This window comes from Polyodon spathula, chromosome 1 (genome assembly GCF_017654505.1).
Source record: "Polyodon spathula isolate WHYD16114869_AA chromosome 1, ASM1765450v1, whole genome shotgun sequence".
NCBI lineage: Eukaryota > Metazoa > Chordata > Actinopteri > Acipenseriformes > Polyodontidae > Polyodon > Polyodon spathula.
The window spans coordinates 18,924,636-18,946,002 of NC_054534.1; the positions used below are offsets into that span (position 1 = coordinate 18,924,636).

The following is a 21,367-nucleotide window of genomic DNA, read 5'->3' on the forward strand; positions in this document are numbered from 1 at the left end:
CAGGAAATGTATCTGGTACAAGACACACAAATACTAAGATATTCACATGCATCACGCATGCTTTACTGCCCTTGTATTAGATCAAAGAAAACAACCAGACAAGTCCAATCTCAGTATGACAGTTCAGTTTTATATCGTCCCTTGTGTCTCTGGAAAACACCTTTCAGCTGTGTAACAGAAATTAAAGTTACAGAAATGCTGCCAGAAAGGCCTAGGAATTGTGTATAAATTATTGGAAACATTGTATGAGAAAGAAGACAAACAATGAAGGAATGAAACAGAGACTAACAAAAGTAGATTAGAGTAAAATAGAGAAAACATCTACAGAGAAAGGATGGCTATATTTTTAAAAAAATGTATTACTAGAGGCGCAAAATAATTACATCCCAAAAGTAGACAAATCAAAATCTAAAACAAAATGGTTTAATAGAGCAATTAAATATTCAGAGAAAAAGAAGGCACTTTACAGGGCATTTAAAATTGACCAAGATCAAAAGTACACAGAAAGAGTACTTGGAACTGCAAGTGCAAGTCAAAAAAGGAAGTTACAAAAGCCAAGAGAGAGATAGAAATTAACATTGCCAAGGGGGCTGAAACCAATTCCAAAAAGTTTTTCCCCAATATTATAACAGCAAAAGAACGAAGTAGTAAAATGCCCAAGAGATACAAATAGCAACATCATAGTTGAAGAGAAAAAGATAGCAAATATATTAAATGATTACTTTTCACAAGTTTCTACAAAAGGAGGATATGGACAACATACCCCCCATGTTGACCTGTTCCTAGCCAGTTTTAAATAACTTTAGCATAACCGAGGCAGAAGTGTTAAAGGGACTAGGAGCTCTTAAAATAAACAAATCCCCTGGGTCGGATGTGATCCTTCCAATAGTACTCAAAGAAATGATTTACAAACCGCTAACTAAGATCATGCAACTGTCTCTTGAGACTGGTTATGCCGACAGACTGGAGAATTGCAAACATAATATCGATCCACAAAAAGGTAGACAAAATTGAAACAGGTAACTACAGACTTCTATTATATGTAAACTATAATAAGATCCAAAATGGAAAATTACCTATATGGTAACATTGCCCTGGGAGACACTCAGCATAGTTTTAGGAAAGGGAGATCGTGTCCAACTAACCTGCTTGATTTTTTTGAGGACGCAACATCGACAATGGATAATTGCAAAGCATATGACAAGGTTTATTTAGATTTCCAGAACGCTTTTGACAAAGTCCAGCATAAAAGATTCATTCTCAAACTGAATACAGGGATTCAAGGAAATGCATGCACATGGATTAGGGAGTGGTTAACACTAGAAAAAGTACCAATTAAAGGAGAAACATCAAAATGGAGCGAGGTAACCAGTGGAGTATCACAGGGATCAGTATTAGGTCCTCTGCTCTTCCTAATCGACATTAATGATTTAGATTCTGGTATAGGAAGCAAATATGTTAAAATAAGAGGACACAAAAATAGGAGGAGTGGCAAACACTGTTGCAGCAACAAAGGTCATTCAAAATTATCTAGACAGCATTCAGAACTGGACAGACACCCACAGTGTACAAACACAGTCACCAGTCCAATAGTACGTGCTGTAGTGCTCGTTGTGCAAACACAATTAATTGTGATACAGTGCAGTGTTGTCTGGTTTTGTGCTGGCCCTTGGCAACAGCTCCGGATCGTGTTAGTCGTCTAACAATGACAACAAGCAAACAGTTAGACACGACAAAACGCTCATGATACAATACGATACAGGTCCTTTCTGGTTTTGTAACAATCAACAAAGGACAAATAGACAAAACAAATAAAAAAACAAGCACCATGCTGGTCCTCCAGCACGACATAGCAAGTTCTTTTCTCACTCCTGTTCTTTCTCCCTGAACACCCTTCCCCGAGTGAGTGAAACGTGCATCTATATATACTGCTGTGCAGGGATTCAATTACCAATTAATTATTCACTTGAATCCCAGCATGTGAACTAATTTCTTCAATCCCAGTGCTCACATACTATTACATGCTTTAAATGTACGTGAAGTGTTTGTGCAATCCCTGTGCCTGAATACAACTATATATTTTAAATCACTGGTGATGCACAGACCCATTTATTTCCTGTGCAGCAATATCTATACACCAACATTACCACTTCATACGCAAAACAGAACACTTAAATACGCACAGGGGTGGGCACTTGGCCACAGGGAGATACTGAAATTGAAGAAGGAATCTATGAAAAAGATCTAGGAGTTTATGTTGACTCGGAAATGTCTTCATCTAGACAATGTGGAGAAGCTATAAAAAAAGGGCCAACAAAATGCTTGTAGATAAAGTAGTGAAAAGTGTTGAATTTAAATCAAGGGAAGTAATGTTAAAACTTTACAATGCATTAGTAAGACCTCATCTAGTATATTATGTTCAGTTCTGGTCACCTCGCTACCAAAAGGATTATCGCTGCTCTAGAAAAAGTGCAAAGAAGAGTGACCAGAATTATTCCGGGTTTAAAAGGAATGTCATATAAAGACAGGCTAAAAGAATTTAACCTATTCAGTGTTGAACAAAGAAGACTACGCAGTGATCTGATTCAAACATTCAAAATTCTAAAACATATTAACAATGTCAACCCATGGGACTTTTTCGACCTGAAAAAAGAAACAAGGACCAGGAGTCACAAATGGAGATTAGATAAAGGGGCATTCAGAACAGAAAATAGGAGGCAGCTTTTTTACAGACGATTGTGAGGGTCCGGAAACAACTCCCCAGTAATGTTGCTGAAGCTGACACCCTGGGATCCTTCAAGAAGCTGCTTGATGAGATTCTGGGATCAGTAACCTACTAACAACCAAACGAGCAAGATGGACCGAATGGCCTCCTCTCATTTGTAACCTTTCTTATGTTCTTACAGTCAGAACATTTTGTCAGACCTTATATGTTATTTTATTTAAAATATTGTATTTTTATCAATGCCCTTAGTTATCAATATACATGCACAGCATTCTATTCTCATAAATTGATAGTGCTATTAAAGGCCCATGCTGGCGTGTATGAGTAATCGTATTATTAAAATAATCAATAAAACCCATACCAACTTTAATTGTAAAAATTTCCAAATGAAGTAAATCACTCGGAAGATATGTAATGCATTGAAGAAAAGCATAAGAGACAGACACTATAGAATATTGAAAACAAAATCATTATCTTGACACAGTGTATCCATTCATAATACAGTTATTTATCATTGGGCAGTCAAACTCTAAAAGGATAAGCAGCGTCAAATGTATTTTCTTTTCTTTCTTACTTCACCATACCCTTATATGATGTTTACAATAATTCACAGTTCAGTTTACATTTTCTCTATGTCTGCATCCATGTGGCTTGTAAAAATCAAAGGTACATTTAATGCCTAAATGCTGATCTGGAACAACACTAAAAATGTAAGTAACAAAAGATGATTTAGTATATAGACTACTATACAGTAGGTGTAGAATGACTACTAATTTGAGTTAAATACTTGAGGTGAAAATAATTGAATAGTTTAACTTTGCATGTTTTAAATTGTTAATGTTATCCATGGAAATGACAGTGTATGTATAATGGAGAAGGACATCACCTAACAACACTGCTATGAAAATGCTGTGAAAAAAGGGCAACGTTTAACAATTAATGGTAAATAATAAAATTGTGTTTTTTATTGCTACAAAAAAATGAGGTTATCACAACATGGATAAAACTATAACCTTTTCCACAATTACAACTAAAATAAATTGAATAAATCATTCTTCTTCATGGAGAAAAAAAGGTTATAACCATACATTAATTGTTTAAGTAGAATCCCAGACAAATGTTCAAATATTAAGAATCAGTCATGAACTGGCTGCAGAAAAATATTTTCTAGCAAAAGTTTTGCTTTTGTGGATGAGTTAAAAAAAAAAAGTTACAAGAAATAGACGTCTGCAATTATTTATTTAATCAATTTTTTGGCAAAACTCCAAAAATGCAAATTCAAAAGTATTCATACCATGAGAAGGAAAATGAAATTAATAGCTAGTTGATGCACATTTAGCAATAATAACAACTTTTAAACAATTAGGATATTGTCAATGAGCTTTTGATATGATTCTTTAGTGATTTTTGACAATTCTTCAATGCAAAATTGTTCCAGTTCATACAAATTCCAAGGACTTCTCTTGTATCTTTTTAAGCTCATACCAAAGATTCTCAATCGGATTTAGATCGGGACTTGACTAGGCCATTCCAGAACGTTGATTTTATTTCTCTTTGACCATTCTGAAGTAGATTTTGATGTGTGCTTTGGATCATTGTTGTGTTGACACGTCCAGTTGCGCTTTAAAACAGGTTTTGTAGTGGAGGTTTTCAGATGATTGGTCAATATCTTTTGGTATGCTATGGAATCCATTTTACCATGTAGTGGAACTAAATTTCCTGTACCATTAGAGGAAAAACAGCCCCATAGAAGGATACTACTACCTCCAAGCTTGGCAGTAGATATGGTGTACTTTTCTTTGTACATCTCACCAGATTTTCCCCAAACGTAACAACTAGCATCAGCGTAACCAAATAGCTCAATTTTTGTTTGATCATTCCACAAAACCTTTGACAGGAACTCATCCATCATTCAAATGCTGTTTTGTAAACTTTAAGTCCTTGTGACATCTTGCTACAAAAGATTTTTCCTAATATTCTGTTTTTAAGAAACTTCTAGAAATTATAAATTTCCATTGGGGTAAACTTTTGACTACAAAAGTATTCAGACCCCTGACCAATTCTCTCATTACTGAATTACAAATGGTACACTGAAATTTACCATTTGTAATTCAGTAATATGAGAGAATTGGTCAGGGGTCTGAATACTTTTGCAAGGCACTGTACACACACACACACACACACACACACACATATATACACAGTTGGAGTCAAAAGTTTACCCCAATGGAAATTTATAATTTCTAGAAGTTTCTGAATTACAAATGGTACATTGAAATTTCGTTCCGTTCGATATTTTATTTCAAAACACTTAAACTCAAAATCAGTTATTGTAAGGTGACATTGGTTTTATGTTAGGAAATATTTTTAAGAAAAATAAAAAACTGAAATATCTTGCTTGCATAAGTATTCAACCCCCACACATTAATATTTGGTAGAGCCACCTTTTGCTGCAATAACAGCTTTAAGTCTTTTGGGGTAAGTATGTACCAGCTTTGCACTCAGTGTCGGTGTGATTTTGGCCCATTCTTCTTGGCAGATTTGCTCCAGGTTGTTCAGGTTGGTTGAACGACGCTTGTGGACCGCAAGTTTCAAATAGTGCCACAGATTCTCAATGGGATTGAGATCAGGACTTTGACTGGACCACTGTAGGACATTCACCTTTTTGTTCTTGAGCCACTCCAATGTTGCTTTGGCCTTGTGCTTGGGATCATTGTCCTGCTGAAAGTTGAATTGTTATGCAGAGCTCTTGATATGGTTGACTGGTGCACCATTACTCCACTCCCAGCCACTGAACTCTGTAGCTTCTTCAAAGTGATTGTTGGCCTCTCTGTGGCTTCTCTCACAAGTCTCCTTGTTTGAGTGTTGAGTTTTGAGGGACAGCCTTTTCTTGGCAGTACCTGGGTGGTGTGATGCAGCTTCCACTCCCTGATTATTGATCCAACTCTGTTCTCACTGGGATATTCAATCACTTGGATATTATTTTGTACCCTTTCCCTAATCTATGCATTTGTATTAATTTATCTCTAACTTCTGTAGAATGCTCTTTGGTCTTCATTTTCTTTCAGATTCACAGCCTTACCAATGATCCTTCAACAGGGGGGTTTTTATCCAGAAAATGTGACAGCAACTTTAATGGTTCACAGGTGGAGGCTAATGGTAAGGTAACTGTGCCCTTGTTTGGGCAATTTCTTTCATCGGTGCAAACAGGGAGCTTCTAGAGCACAGGGGTCGAATACTTATGCAAGCAAGATATTTCAGTTTTTTATTTTTCTTAAAAATATTTCCCAACATAAAACCAATGTCACCTTACAATAATTGATTTTGAGTTTAAGTGTTTTAAAATAAAATATCGAACAGAACGAAATTTCAATGTACTATTTGTAATTCAGTAATATCAGAGAATTGGTCAGGGGTCTGAATACTTTTGCAAGGCACTGTATATATATATATATATATATATATATATATATATATATATATATATATATACTTTTTAAATGAAAAGCATTATGAGATTACCACAATGTAAGAAATGGCCAGTGTCCCGTTTTTGCATTTTGAAAAGGTGGTTATGGTATGACTGACTAGCAGGATATAGTCAGCTACTCAGCATACCCAAATATTCGTATGTAGGCCTACTTGTGTTAAGAAATAGCCACATCTTGTCACTCTAATGTAGCGTGTTTCACCTGCCACAAGGTCGGCAACTTTAGTTTGGCTTTTGAATTAATTCATAGTAGGAACAGGAACCAAGGGTGAATCCAATCTACAAACCACTCAGCAGCCACAAGCAATAGTGTTCCAAAAAATATTTTGGCAACTGTTTCCAGGGCCTCTCATCCCCCTTCCCCAGCCGTATTGAGAGAGAGAGAGAGAGAGAGAGAGAGAGAGAGAGAGAGAGAGAGAGAGAGAGAGAGAGAGAGAGAGAGAGGCTCTGTGCTGACCGACCACTGGCTGGTTGTTGGCTGGTTGTTGGCTGTTACGTCACTACCCGGGGTTTCCACACTCCAGTTCGGTTGAGTGTGAGCTCGACGGCGTCATGGCGGAGGCCGGCAGATAAGACTAGTAAGTGATCACCATACAATCATCAACCTTTTTGATTACAGAAAAAAAAAGTACAGAAAGGAAACCTAAAAACTCAGGCTGATTGATTGTTTTGAGTGAAGAATCGAGGGGAGCTTGGCTCACAGAATAGATTCCAAACAGCCGAGTCGAGAGAGGAAGCTCACAACGGGACCGACAGAAAATAATTTTGTTACAAAAAAAAAAAAAAAGGACCCAAGACGCCGGACGGAGAGTCAGACAGACGACTCGTTGGAGGTACAAAAGCAAAGCGGGATAGAGAGAGGATTACCGAAAAAACAGCCGGTCTGATTTTAACCAGGAACACTATAATCTCAATCATTCTTAAACTGCGAAAGGAGTTACTTAACATTACTACTCCACTAGAATATCACGGATGGGAGAAATGGGCATCTAAGTAGGAAACGCGTGATGTGTAAATATTTGGAGAATATCGGAAGGGATTAAAGTATCGAGAAAAAGAAAAGGCTGGCGGTTCAGGAAATAAATTAGTCACCCAGAAGTCAAGATATATAATTATGTAGAGTTTGTTTTTTGTAAGAGGGAAACATTTGAGGAATTAAATCCAAAATAAAAAAAATGGTTTATTTGTAGAAAGTGCTGCAGTTATTACTATTTATAAATAGCTAAAAACTATTTTTTAGCGGTGTTTTAAAACAAATACAAAAAACCTCAATTCTGCTGTGCAGGTCTTCACGAGCACAGCGTGGTTTTGGGTTTTTTGTGGTTTTGCTGCGCAGCGCTTCACTCACACAGGCATGAGGAGAGGAGCAGCAGGTTGCCTGGAGGCTGGAGGCAGAGACGCTCCAGCGGGGATCTTTGTTCAGGAGAGGCCGGTTGAAACTCAAGCACGCTGCAGGCCTCGAATCTGGGCCTTTGCGGTTTAAAAATAGTATATTATATTTAAGATTTTGAAATGGAGGTTAGGCTGGGCCTGAATTTATTACGCGTTTTGGGTTGTTTTAGGTCAGTTGCGTTTAGGTTGGTGTGGATTGGTTTTATTTTGCCCCTTAATGTATTGGACTTTATTGGAATGTTTCTTAAAACTAGGATGGATGGGGGAAAATACAGAATATTAATATTGTGCACCAGAAGAGCGTGTTTGTAAAGCAAAGCCTTGCATGTTCTTGCAAGTACCAGTCTTGGATCAAGGAGCCATGCTGGATTTTATAAGGAAATAAGTGAAAGTAAGGACAAAGACTGCGGAATGTGTGTTGGGAAATGCGCCGGTACTGTTTTCTACTGCAGTTGTTAAAATTTAAACCCGAGAGACAATATTGTTTTTCAATAACGTTGTAGTTGTTTGTTTTAGTTTAAGAGACCACGATAAGTGTTGTAACCTACCCGAATATGTTTGCTTTAAAACGTAGATGTACATACAGGTATAAGATGGATAATGCATAGGCGAAATACATAAGAGACATACACTGTAGTATATTGAAAACAAAATCATCTTGACACGGTATATCCGTTCAAAATACAAGCTCACTCGTGAAAATGACACACATTCCAAAACAGGGCCTCACAAGAATGCACTTGACCTTTTGAAAAAGTAGGCATCATGAGTTACAGTAACAAACTCTGAAAATATACTTTATTTTTTTGACTGAGTGACTGAAAAACAAGAAATGCCCAACGTGTGTATTGACAGCAACAGTAACTGTATGCTACAGTGAGTGCTGCTCAGTAGAAAAACAAACTGTTGAGTTCAGCAAACTACAACTTCAGTAAACAAAAGTAATTTGACCAAGCAAATGTCCCCAATATATTGACTAAGTTGTAAAATTCTCTTTATAGATATTCTGATACTCCTGGAGGGTTGCTGAAAGGACAGAAAATCAGTGTCGTTTGCAGTGATCTGAACTTGCTTCTAAAACTTGTATTGCTTCTGACAAGGAAGATTTTTAAAACACATTTTGTGTTAACTATAAAATGGATGGACACAGTGACCAGGAAAGTGTGAGCAACAGCAGTGGGGAATCAAGGTAAGACTTGTATTTGTTACTTCAGTTTAGTTTATGCATATTTAAACTTTCTATCAAAACTTTATGCATATTTAAGGTATGGGATGTTTCCTGTTTGGCATACCTGGTGATGAGATGGCTGTGAGGGAAAGCATTCATATTATGGCCAGTCATGGGTTAAAACCAGGCTCTGTAGCTGGTCAGCTCAACACAGTTTGTTTCAAGGAAGAGGTGGCATGGTATTTCAGCTGGTTTTATTCAGCTGGAATGCCATTATCCAGTTTTGTATTTCATCAGGTATTGTTTTTGCGGGACCTGGAATTAAAGCCCCCTTAGAATTGAACATACCTTTCATGACAGATGTAATTTCTGGAAAGTTCTAAAATGAATTGTCTATTGGTAGGTGACAGTGTGCTATTCTATTTGTTTTATATATTTATTTGGTTGGAGGTACCATTGAATTGTAATTTTAAGTTTGACCATGCAACTTGACTTCTCATTTTCTGTGCCAATTGAAAGGAACAGAGCTGTAAATGTTAGAGCTGAGATGTGTGGATAACACATTTGTCACCAGTTTTCAGTTCAACATGCATCTCTTTCAAATCTTCTGTCCATTTTCATAGAACCAATGCTCAGCCCAGTTTGCCTTGCCAAGTTGTGTTAAGTACAATGCTAGAGAAATGAGATTGTTGTCAGCTGTCTGCCATGGACCAAGTAACTATTAGCACTCACCGTTTTGAAATTACATTATAATTTGATTAAATCTATGTTTTATGACTGTTTTGTGACACACCCTTGGTATTTGCACTGGAGTAGCCATAAATTAATTTGCTGTCATGTTGGGTATCTAGTTGAATGCTTGTTTGGCTGTCCAGCCGAATGCTCTGGTGGGTTGTCTTTATAAATGCTGGACACTCTGGATAATTCTTTAATAAACAATACATTTAACATAACATTTTTTTATATTGGTATTGCAGTTATTTGTTCTCGATAGACAGGCACTTCTGTCTTCCATCCTAGTTTCATGTAAAATCTGATTGAACTAATTTGCTGATTGTAATACTCACCATACTACCAAACGTATTGTGCAGATAAACTTTAAGGACTGACTTAAAGTAAGTTATTCTTACTAATTTACCTGTTCTACAGTTAATTGGTTGCCAGTATGAGTTACAAAACATATTCACACACCTGCACATCATGTAGTTCATACCAGTGTGGTTTAGAATGATACCGGTGGCCTGTTTTTGTTCCACAGCCTGTATGTATTAGCCAGCATGCTCCAACCCCCTATTTAACTCTGAAGGATAGTCTGATTTAATTTGTGACATGTTTTATCTTTTTAGTTTTGCATGTGTTTTTTTTTTTTTTTTTTTTTTTTGCAACAATGTATACAAAGCTGTAACTTACAGTAAATGTTCAAGGACCAACATTTGTTATTTGAAAGCATAAGGATTACATTTTTTTTTATCTTTTGTTTGTAGACGGGTAAAAATAAAGACCTCGTAGGGACTGCAATGCATTCTCGTGATGTCATAACAGATCATATACCGTAAATGTCGGCATCGTGCGCAATCTACATATGACAGTTTCTTTAGACCTGTGCACACAAATGGCCAGAACTACAGTAAATGTCCCTTTTTAAGTTTCCAATGTGGTGTTAAATGTTAAAGTATAAATTCCTAAAATACAGTAGTGATTGTTATGAGTCTAACACTTCAAGTGCAAGTAGTTAGTAGATTTAAATAGCCTAAACCCCTGTAAAAACAAAGGGTAACTTCAAAAGACATTTGTGCCATTTGAAATTAGACAGAAGGTGGGAGATGGAAGGAGAGCAGATAAATTGAGGGTTTCAATACATTTGCCAATTGAAAGGAACATGTGTTTGAAGTGTTCAGAAAGATGTAAATGTGTAGTCTACCTACTAAAAAGCTGTGTGATTGTCAGTCTATTTTCAGACATGTAGTGTGAAGCCATGCTCTAAGCACTGTTAATAAACAGTGTATTTGTATGCCACTAAAATCGTCAGTTTGTAAGAGCAACAGTATTTTGGATGGACTGGAATATAAAGTTTTAATTAGTACAGTCCTGTTAAATTACAGGGGGTTGTGATGAGCAAGAGTGCATCTGTGCCTGAGTTTTTTTGCGATAGATGTGCATTTTAGTTTGAGATCAGATCAGGTTTGCAATTGCTTGACCAGATTACGGAGCAGGGTGCCAATTGAAAAAATACCGGAATAAAATATAGATGGTAAGACTGGCAGATTCATGTATAAGTTGATTTTCTCCAGCTGACTATGAATCTTGTTCTTTTAACATAAGTTGATGTGGCAAGTGACTAATTTTTGCTGGCTATGGAGAAAATGTGCTTTGAAATTCTTACCATGTTCAGTTAAACATGTAATTCTGTTTATTTCAGACTGAAGTTTTATTTGATTTAGATAATATTTAACTGCTTGTAAACTTTTAGCATTGCAGATTTTCAAATCACTCTGTTTACTTAGCTAACATTGGTATATTGGTTGCTTTTTAGTTAGATATACTGTACATTCAAGATGTATTCCTTTTTTGAAGAAATGTATAAAACAGAATATATTTACTGTTTTGTCTTCAGCTTATGCATGCCTTGTGCTCTCTGATTGATTGGGCTAATATAGGTTTTATCTAGGGACCCCTTGTCAGTTTGACAGATGCATTTGTTATGAAATTCTGTTCTATATTCTGTGATTGTGGCCTGTTTTTGCATGGTACAGAATAGCACATGTGGTGTTGTATGAATGCTAGAGTGGTATAGAGTGGTATATTTAAAGGCATGGTGCTCCTCTTTTCAAGCACATACTTTACTGATCAAACTTCTGTATTTGGATGGATCCATTGTCAGACAAATATTTGGGTTGGCATTAGTCCAATGTTGTCTTATACTTTTCCTCAATACATTAAATTTAGTTTAGGCATGTATATATTAAAAAGCAGGTGAGCATATGGTGTTGTGCCAGGATTGAGCATTATTCTGTAATGGCAGGGTGGCAGTAATGCAGAAATCTATTAGGCTATGTAGTTCTCTGAAGAATTGGTCTCTATACAAGCTGTGTTGCATTAGCTGATGTTTATGTGCTGTGCTGTGTTGAATATAGGGGCACATTTTCAGTCTTTCCCTAAGATATTGAAGAAAATATCTTAAATTAGTGTTCTTTTAAAAAATGTTAGTATTGATTATGAAGAATGACTACAGATAAGGATGCCATAATGAGGTCACGAGACTGCTGTGACAGGATGATGTGTGTGGTGACGTCAGATTAGGAAGTAATTACAGCATAACACAGCAGACTGGGGTTTAACCTGAGCAGCTATGGCGCTCAGCTTTTTATTAACAAAAACAAATAAAAGATTTAAACAAAACACTTGGTAAAATAAAACTGTGCGTTGGCCAAAACAAGTAGACGGACAAAACAAAACATGGTGAGTCAAAATAAACAAGTATAGTGCTGGTCCTACCAGCATGCAGTAGCAATTGTTATTAATTTAGTAATTTAAATTCTCTCACGTGAATCCCAGTACGTGAACTCATTTATGCAATCACCGTGCTCACATACTATTACATACTTTATCTGCACGTGAAGTGATTGTGCAATCCCCATGCCTAAAAAATATAAATATACATTTTAAATCACTCGTGCTACACAGACCCATTTATATCCCGTGCACCAATACCTGTACACCAGCAATAACACACCACACACAACATAACATACATAATACACACATGGGGGGGGGTGGCGTTGTCAAAACTCCACACACAAGCAAAGCATTGCAGTTCCTACAATGTCTATTTTTACCCGTCAAGTTTCAGTAATGGGCAAGTGTTGTGTAAGCCAGTAACCTTAGTAATGCTATAGGTATTACTACTTAGTAGGGCTGTCAGTTAAGCCTCCAAATAGCAATCATTTAATTGGACACACACAATATAATCATTCGAATAAATATGATTGTACCGCCCACATAAATGTTATGTTTTTAATAAAATTGATTTATTAAACAATTCATTATCAAAGACTTTTAATTTCTGTGAAATACATTTGATAACTATAATGGACACATTCATAGTTAGAAAAAAAAAAAGCACACACTTAGCTAGACTATATATTTGTGCTTTGTTGTCCTTGTTTTGGACTACTGTCTGATCGCAGCTGTGATGAGTTTAGTTTGACTTATTTTTTGCTCCATTATTGTTGTGCTCTTTTCTCTTTTTATGCTGAAGTAGAACTGCTACACTAGTACTTGTTTAAATATATATATATATAAGATGCCAACCCACCTCCTCCTCCTCCTGCTCACACATTGACATAGAGACATGTATTTCTAAATAGTTTGGGGACCGAAGTCAGACTCAAAATACCCAGTTCCAATGAGAGATACCCGGTTGTGACCCGATTCCAAAAATCACCTCAAATGCACATTAGCTGTGGCGGCACTGGTTGTACTTACATTGACTAGATGTGGTCATCAATCAGGAAACGGACGGAGCACGCAGCCCAGCTTGAAAAACACATCGTAAAAAAACAGGGTATTATTCCCAGGTTTAACAGTTCATTTTGAAACTCCAAAGAAGCGCAAACCATATACAGACAGTTTTCTTCAATGTGCATAATTTATTTACAACTTGTTTGTCACCAATATAAGCCTGTTGTCCTGATCTGTCCTCGATCCAAGGCAGCATGCTTTTTGTTTACATCGAATACACAGAGGGCACATACTTACAAATCATTTCCAAAACTGATGTGCTGGTAGGATGGGACCTGCAAATCAGATGCTAGTTAATACCAGCAGCAATAGAAGCGCTCACCCACTGCTTGTCTTTGGCAGAAATATTAAGGCAGGGCGTTCTGTGCAATTTCTTTGATAAACTTTAATGTTATTAATGTGTTACAAAAAAAATATTATTGAATCGATTATCCAGTGTTTATATCTGTGTATAATGAGGAATGGAATCGATTGAAAAATCGATTTGATTTAATCGTAGCAGCCCATTACTAGGTATAGTAGCTAAAAGCATACAGCCCTTGTTATTTTGGTTATGCACCCTGTGACTTAGATCTCTTTTTTTTGTTATAGTTACACATTGGCTAAGAGGTGCTGACATCATGTATCTATAACTTCTTATACTAAATGTATTTTTTTAGCCAATCTGATGAGGAATCTGGCTCTGGATCAGGCTCTGGTTCAGGTTCCAGCTCTGGGAGCAGCAGTGATGGAAGCAGCAGTCAATCAGGAAGCAGCGACTCAGGCAGTGGTTCTGACTCCAGCAGTCAGTCGGAATCGGAGTCCGAAGGGTCAAAGGAAAAGAAACCGCAAGAAAACAAAACTGCAGAAATAGATGGAGCAGAGGTATTAAAAGTTGCTGATGGGCTATGTGGGATTGTGTATATTCTTTTCACTGTTGGTGTTATCTGGTATAACTTGCTACCACACAGACTCTCTCAGGCAGTTTTCACTTCAAAACACAACCCAACACACAGGAATTGAAAGAAAAAGTGCTTCTGTGCACTTGTTTACACAATAAATAAAAAACCAAAAACCTAACTGAGTTTTTGGAGCACTGACTACACAAGTCAGGAACCCCCTCCCTGCTGTGTTACACAACTTACTGTAAGTTCCTAAAATCCACACTCAACTAGTCATGGTTTTTGAACGTAATAATGTGAACTGTTTTATTTTTCATGTTTATTTTACTTTCATATGGCTTGAACATGTTAAAGTGCTTGTCCTTTTATGTTTTGTATTGTATGTATTTATTTATTTATCTTCCCTCCAGTTTTGGAAATCAAATCCAAGTATCTTGGCAGTGCAACGATCGGCTATGCTCAGGAAACAGCAACAGCAGCAGCAGCAACAGCAGAGTTCATCAAACAGTGGATCAGATGAGGTAACCTCAACAAATGACATGTATTTGTTTCCTTAAAGATCTGAATGACCAGATGCAAGACCTTTCCCATAAAATAACTATCGAAAATTCCCTCCCCCCAAACAGGATTCGTCCAGCAGTGATGAATCAGATGACGATTCTTCTAGTCAGAATAAAAGGAAAAAGAAGCGTAAAGAGTAAGTTTATATTTAAAGATTCGTAATGGGAGGGGTCCTACAGCACAGGTTCGCATCCTTGCTGTGCAGTGTCAGTGGTCTTTGCTGGGGATTTGGAAGGGAGCATCACATTGGCTCTGGTGCGCCCGTGGGTTAGGAAGGAAAACTGATAGGGACTGCTCATCCCGCTACAGCGAACCCTGCTGGCTGGCCTTCATGCGCCAGAGTCCAGTAGCTCACTGACTGCTCTTGACTGTTTAAAAGAGGAAGCTGGCATGGACATGGGATCGCCTGAGCTATGTGGAGTATTACAAATGATAAAACAAGTAGAATATAAAGAGAAAACTGGTCACAGCTGAATTTCAGTGGTCTGGTTTGGCAGTGCAGTTATTGTAAGGTTGAGGACAATGGAGTTTGCACCCAGGACAAAGATATGTAACAGATTTCCTCTGACTTTTTTGGTTGGTTAGTATGTCAAGCCTAGAGTGTTTTGTTTAATAAAATAAATATTATACTGTGACAATGTTTGAATAAACAAATTCTAAACTTACAGCACTGGTGACATTTGGCCGTTTACCAGAATCCCTCCCAAGGAATATGTGTTTGCTGTTAAAAGTATTAAAATACTGTAAACCCAAATGATTTGTTTTTAGTGAGGACTGGCATTTGTCTGGTTCCAGGACAGAGTCCAGGTCTGGATCGAATACTGGTTCCGATTCTGGTTCTGACTCTTCAGATGACGAAGAAGGAAACAGTGATGAGAGTGTATCTGACTTCGAGCCTAATCACAAAGTTAAAAGCAGAAAGCCCCCAATCAGGTAAATCTGCACCGTTCTTTTTGCACTTTACCTTTGTAAATGCTGTTTTTATAACAAAGTTATTAGACCTTCATTGGTGTTGGGAAGAGTGTTACAGAAATCTGGTTTGAAGGCTTTGTCCATGGCATTTATAAAATTTAAGGTAATGGTTATGGAGCCACTTCACCTTACCAGAAATATATAATTAACTATTACACCTTTCTGTTATGAACCGCACATACTGAACCTCACATACACACTAACTAATTGCAACAATTTTGTTGCAGTATATTTAGTCTTCTACATGTCCTGTTTACTCCGAAACTTTACTGAACTTCAGTTTACAGATTTATACCAGATTTATTTATTTATTTTTTTAGTGTACTAGTCAGTATTTTCTCGGTACTACTTTTTAGGAACTAGACTAAAATGCCTTTTTATTTTGACTCAGACATTGTAATAAGCACCTCTACAATGTGTCTTAGGATACAGCACGTAGGGTTAGACAGAGGATCAAATAATGTTCAAACATTGCACGTGATTGGTTCTCTGTTGCTTCAGAAACACATTATCACCGGATTCTGTTGGCCAATTTGTTGTGCGTAGTATCTATCCTGATCAAAAACTAAACTGAAATAAGAAAATATGTTTTCATTGATGAGGAATGAGGAGAAAATGTAAATCAGTTTATGAATATTCCAAAGAAAACAACATTTCGAAGTATACAAAAAGCCAAATAGCAGAAGTGGGCCAGATGAGGCAGAGGATGCATTGTTTTGCAAATACTGTTGCATTGAGGTACATGTTCGCGCTGACAAAATAAAAGAACATGCTGAAATTAAGTGACACATTAAACTAAAACAAGAATGTGAGAGACAAACAGTCCATTTCTGCTGCGTTTGCTTGCGTTTTATAAAAGAGAGCACAGAATGACTGTTAATGAGTTTGACAGAGCTCTGTGCTTTGCTGGACAGCCACTGTTTATTGCAGAGAGGTGTGTATTGGTGACTCTGGGCGACAGTACTGTCCATTGGCTAAACACTGTGTAACGCTGACAATCTTAATCGTAAATATTTGACAGAAAGTGATGATGCTTTAGTTGGTAAACTTATGGAATGCAAAACCTGACTTGTTTTGTGCTGATGTCACGTTCATACCCTCTGCAGATACTAGCTCTGTCAGCACAGCAATTGTCCAAATGTTTGCAAAGTACCAGTAACTTGGAGAAATGTGGCCTCAATTTGCACAGATTCTGCTTTATCATACATTGCAGGAACATTAAACTTAATCAGAAACCAGAACTGCTAAGCATCATATTCCACATGTGAAGTGTGTATACAAAGATATTTGTACAGATGTTTCCATTAACGCATTTTTAGTGATTTAAAAAAAATATATATATATATGTTTAATCCTTTTTTTAATACAGTAATCCGTTGCGTATCTGACTGTGGTGGGACCAGAGTATGGGTGGATATGTAAAAAGTCAGATGAATGAATCCTGTTTTAAATACCATTATACACAGCTGTAACAATTACTATATTCACACAATTACTGTTTTGAGATTCAGCTTTTATTAGGGAGCTTCTCTAAATCCCTTGTTTAGAAAGATACAGGGTGTTAATGCTTGGGACCAGAGTAGTGACCGTCTGGGTGCATGCATTCACTGCTGAGTGACAAGCAAGAGATCGAGACAGGTTGAAATTGATACGCCCCACAGACAAACAGGATTTATGTACATATCAACACAATGAAAAGCTCCTGGGACACTACCAGCAGTGGTTGCACATGGAGTGCATACAACACTGTGTACGAAAACTTTGGTAGGATCTACAGTCCCTTGGATAAGTGGCTAGTGCGGATACACAACGGATTACTGTATATTTTAAATAAACTCAGAAAAATGTGTTAAACTGTAAATGCGGAACACAAAGTATACTTTAACATAATTGACAATTATTCTCCAGTACAATTGTTTATTTTTCCACACCTTGATTGGGAAACTTGATTGTTTTAAAGGACCAATGTAAGAAATGGTAAAAAAGGCAAAGCTCAGAAAAAGAAGCCACCAATGGGTTCCTCAGATGATGATGATTATGACAAGAAGGGGCCCCGTCGTCAGGCCACTGTAAACGTTAGCTACAAAGAGGATGATGAAATGAAGACGGATTCTGATGATTTGGTGGAAGTCTATGGTGAAGATGTTCCTCCTCCTGAAGATGATGAATTTGAAACGTTGGAAAAAGTGATGGACATGAGGGTTGGGAGGAGAGGAGGTATGCTTAACTAAATTAATAATGCATGTCATGCACATTTTAATTTGTCTTCATTTATAGGAGACAAAACTTACTTGTGGATTACTAACCGTTCATTTTTTTTTTTTTAAGCTACTGGTGCAACCACAACTGTATATGCAGTGGAGGCAGATGGTGATCCAAATTCTAACTTTGTACCAGGCAAAGAGCCTGGAGACAATCAGTATCTGATTAAATGGAAAGGATGGTCTCACATTCACAACACCTGGGAGACCGAAGAGACCCTGAAGCAGCAAAATGTCAAAGGCATGAAAAAACTAGATAACTTTAAGAAAAAGAATCAGGAAATGAAACGATGGTAAGTATATTGGTTAGAATTGCAGATAGTCACAGGTAAATTCCCCTCAAGTGCATTAATTGTCTTTTTTTTTTTTTAAATCGTTGTATATAATAGTAGAATGACATACTGATTTGCTCACTCTTTTTCTTTTTTAATACAATAAAGCTTTAAACAATTTTTATAAAAACACCTTTTATTTAACAGTTACCCCCTCCCCCCATAAAGAGAATACATTTTGTTCTTATAAAAGTAATATTATAATAGTGCCATTTAAAACCGACCTACCTCTACCTTATGTTGCTGCACATGGGCTATCTCATCAAACAATATTTTCTAAAATGCCTTCTTATTTCATTGTATTTTATTTTAAAGGATAAAAACATCATCTCCTGAAGATGTTGAATATTTCAACTGTCAGCAGGAGCTTCTTGATGACTTGCATTCTCAATACCAAATTGTAGAGAGAATAATTGGTGAGTAAAAATGTGAGCTTTTCATAAAAAAGACTTTCTTTAAATGCCACCCCCACTTTTAGAAGCCACTCCTCACTTTAGGGAACACGGTTAAACAGTTCACGCCACACTGAACTGTTTTTAAAGAATGCCTCAAACGTTGCCATGCTTCCTTCATTTAATTTATTTAGGAAACTTGCATACTTTTTCAGTTCAATAATATATTGGATTTCATTTTTGTTCCTGAAATCCAAAATAAATGCAATGGATAAGGTTGGCGCTTATAAAATAAACCACATTATTTTAACAAGATGTAGTTCTTTCAGAGCAGTTGATTGATTGCATTACAATCTTCTTCCATTGGCAGCTCATTCTAATCAAAAATCGGCAGCTGGTTATCCAGACTATTTCTGCAAATGGCAGGGCCTTCCGTATTCTGAATGCAGCTGGGAGGACGGGGCTCTAATTGCAAGGAAATTTCAGAAATGTATTGATGATTACATGAGCAGAAACCAGTCAAAAACCATTCCGTTCAAAGACTGTAAGGTAAAGTGCTTGCAGATTTCAATATGTAACTTCTTACAATGGAGCTTATGTTTGTTAGGCATTTGGGGGTACATAAACAGCTTTTCATAGAACATTGTTAGACCACACCATTAAGCATTTTCCTCAAGCTAAAATATGTGCTGAATGCTAAAACAATAAATTAGATAAGAAATAAGAAATTGTTCTGTCAGAGGTTAGGTAGTGCAGCCAGTTAATTTGCAAGTGCCCTTTTTACAAACCTTTGTCAGTGCAACAAATTCGAAAGCAGTGTTTAAAGCATCTTTAGCATTTCATTTTTACAACTGTTGAATTTGTATGTTGAAGCATTTTGTGTGTATATAATGTCATTAACAGGTGTTAAAACAGAGACCCAGGTTTGTTCCCATGAAGAAGCAGCCCTCTTACATTGGTGGTGATGGATTGGAGCTCCGGGATTACCAGCTGGACAGTTTAAACTGGATGGCACACTCATGGTGCAAGTAAGTCATTTGCCTAACATTTCACATCGATTTTAGTACTAATATCAATGTTATCTTAGGTAAGGTAGTCAAAAGGTGCTTTCACACAGAGGAGTTACGACGGTTCAGAACTGCCACCGAAGCGATTTGTAGGTCTGTGTGAATTGCCTGTACCGCAACAGGACAGTCATATTTTATGCTGTCTCAACCACATCTGTATCAACAAGCGTACAACTTTTAATACACTGCAGTTGGTATCACACAGCTGAATGAAAATATTAATAGTGTCCCAACTTCTTCAATTTTTTATATATATATATATATATATATATATATATATATATATATATATATATATATATATATATATGAGAGAGAGAGAGAGAGAGAGAATAGAGAGGACAGAGTGAGAGCAGGGAAGTTTACAGTACACTACAGTTCTCCAGCGCCATTCATTAAGACACATATATATATATTTTTTTTAAGTAGCTTGCTCACTGTATTCTGCTTGCTTGTTTGTTTTGTTTCTGTTGCCATGAAAACACTGACTGATAGATTTGAAAGTTGTACTCACCTGATCCATTTGCCTGTGTGAGGGTAATGACGGTATTATACCGGCGTAGGTTGCGCAGTTTCGTGGTGTGTGAATGGGTATTTAACATAATTTTAAACGTCTCTGAGATGGCAAGGTGGCGGTATGTGTGTGTGAAATTGGTAAAAGTTTTGTGTTGATCGTAGTCTCAAAATCAGCAGTTAAACTTCAATTACATAGTGTTTTTTGGAGTGGATTATTTGAAGGCCGCCTCCTTTTGTGCTTGTTCTAGTTTTGCATCATAACCTGTGTGTACCTATTTCTGGTACAAAATATAATCGACGTGAGACGTGATTATTTTAACGTCATTGCTGTTCAGTAAAAGCTTGTACACAACAATTGGATTCGAGTGGTAATTAACTGTAATATAGCTTTGCTCGTGGTGCTGTAGGATGGCTGCCATAAAAATGTTTTATCAGCTGTGGGCGCCACTGATTGTGCTGGCACCCTATTCCCAGGTTTAACAGTTCGTTTTGAAACAGAACAGTTCGTTTTGAAACCGCGCAATCTATAAACAGTCAATATTCTTCAATGTGCACAATTTATTTACATGCTTGCCAGTAATACAAGCCTGTCTGCCTGCTCTGGATCCGAGTTGGCGTGCTTTTTGTTTACATCAAACGCAGAGGACACGTACTTGCAAAGTATTTTCAAAACACTTAAGCCAGAAAAGAACACAGCCACTGCTTGTCTTTGGCAGAAAAACTAAATAGCAAGGCAGGGCGTTCGGTGCAGTTTCATTGATAAACTTAAATAATGTTATTAACAATGCGCGCTACAAAAAAATAATTTAAATAGATTATCCAGTATTTGTCGATTTATATGTAATGAGGAATGGCATCGTTTTGAAAAATTGATTTTCGATTTAATAGTAGCAGCCCTAGTCTACATATTTGTTTCCTCTTCCCCTCCTGCCAGAGAAGTGGATAGTACCCCAAAATATTCACTTTGATATAACATATTTATCCCATGAATAGGCCACGGCTCATTCATTCAGCATAATTTGGTGATGTTAACACTCGGTCTTGTTCTTTGTCAGTACTAACATTTGACACCCTGTATAACAGCTTATT

At 36.9% G+C, this 21,367-nt stretch overlaps 1 protein-coding gene across 3 annotated transcripts in view; it reads left to right on the top strand.

The window, feature by feature from the left end:
* The first annotated feature begins 6,728 nt into the window (after positions 1-6,728).
* The window catches only part of LOC121315125 (chromodomain-helicase-DNA-binding protein 1-like), a 30,339-nt gene continuing 15,700 nt past the window's right edge, over positions 6,729-21,367 (top strand). The window contains exons 1-11 of one of the 3 annotated variants that reach the window (XM_041249063.1): positions 6,729-6,793; positions 8,609-8,796; positions 13,956-14,160; positions 14,588-14,698; positions 14,804-14,874; positions 15,507-15,671; positions 17,671-17,927; positions 18,039-18,264; positions 18,619-18,719; positions 19,066-19,244; positions 19,599-19,723. In XM_041249063.1, coding sequence (XP_041104997.1) covers positions 8,744-8,796; positions 13,956-14,160; positions 14,588-14,698; positions 14,804-14,874; positions 15,507-15,671; positions 17,671-17,927; positions 18,039-18,264; positions 18,619-18,719; positions 19,066-19,244; positions 19,599-19,723 — 1,493 coding nt within the window. In that variant the 5' untranslated portion in view covers positions 6,729-6,793; positions 8,609-8,743. Of the gene's footprint in view, positions 7,049-8,608; positions 8,797-13,955; positions 14,161-14,587; positions 14,699-14,803; positions 14,875-15,506; positions 15,672-17,670; positions 17,928-18,038; positions 18,265-18,618; positions 18,720-19,065; positions 19,245-19,598; positions 19,724-21,367 lie in introns of all 3 variants that reach the window. The other 2 variants (XM_041249054.1, XM_041249073.1) reach the window with 2 other exon arrangements.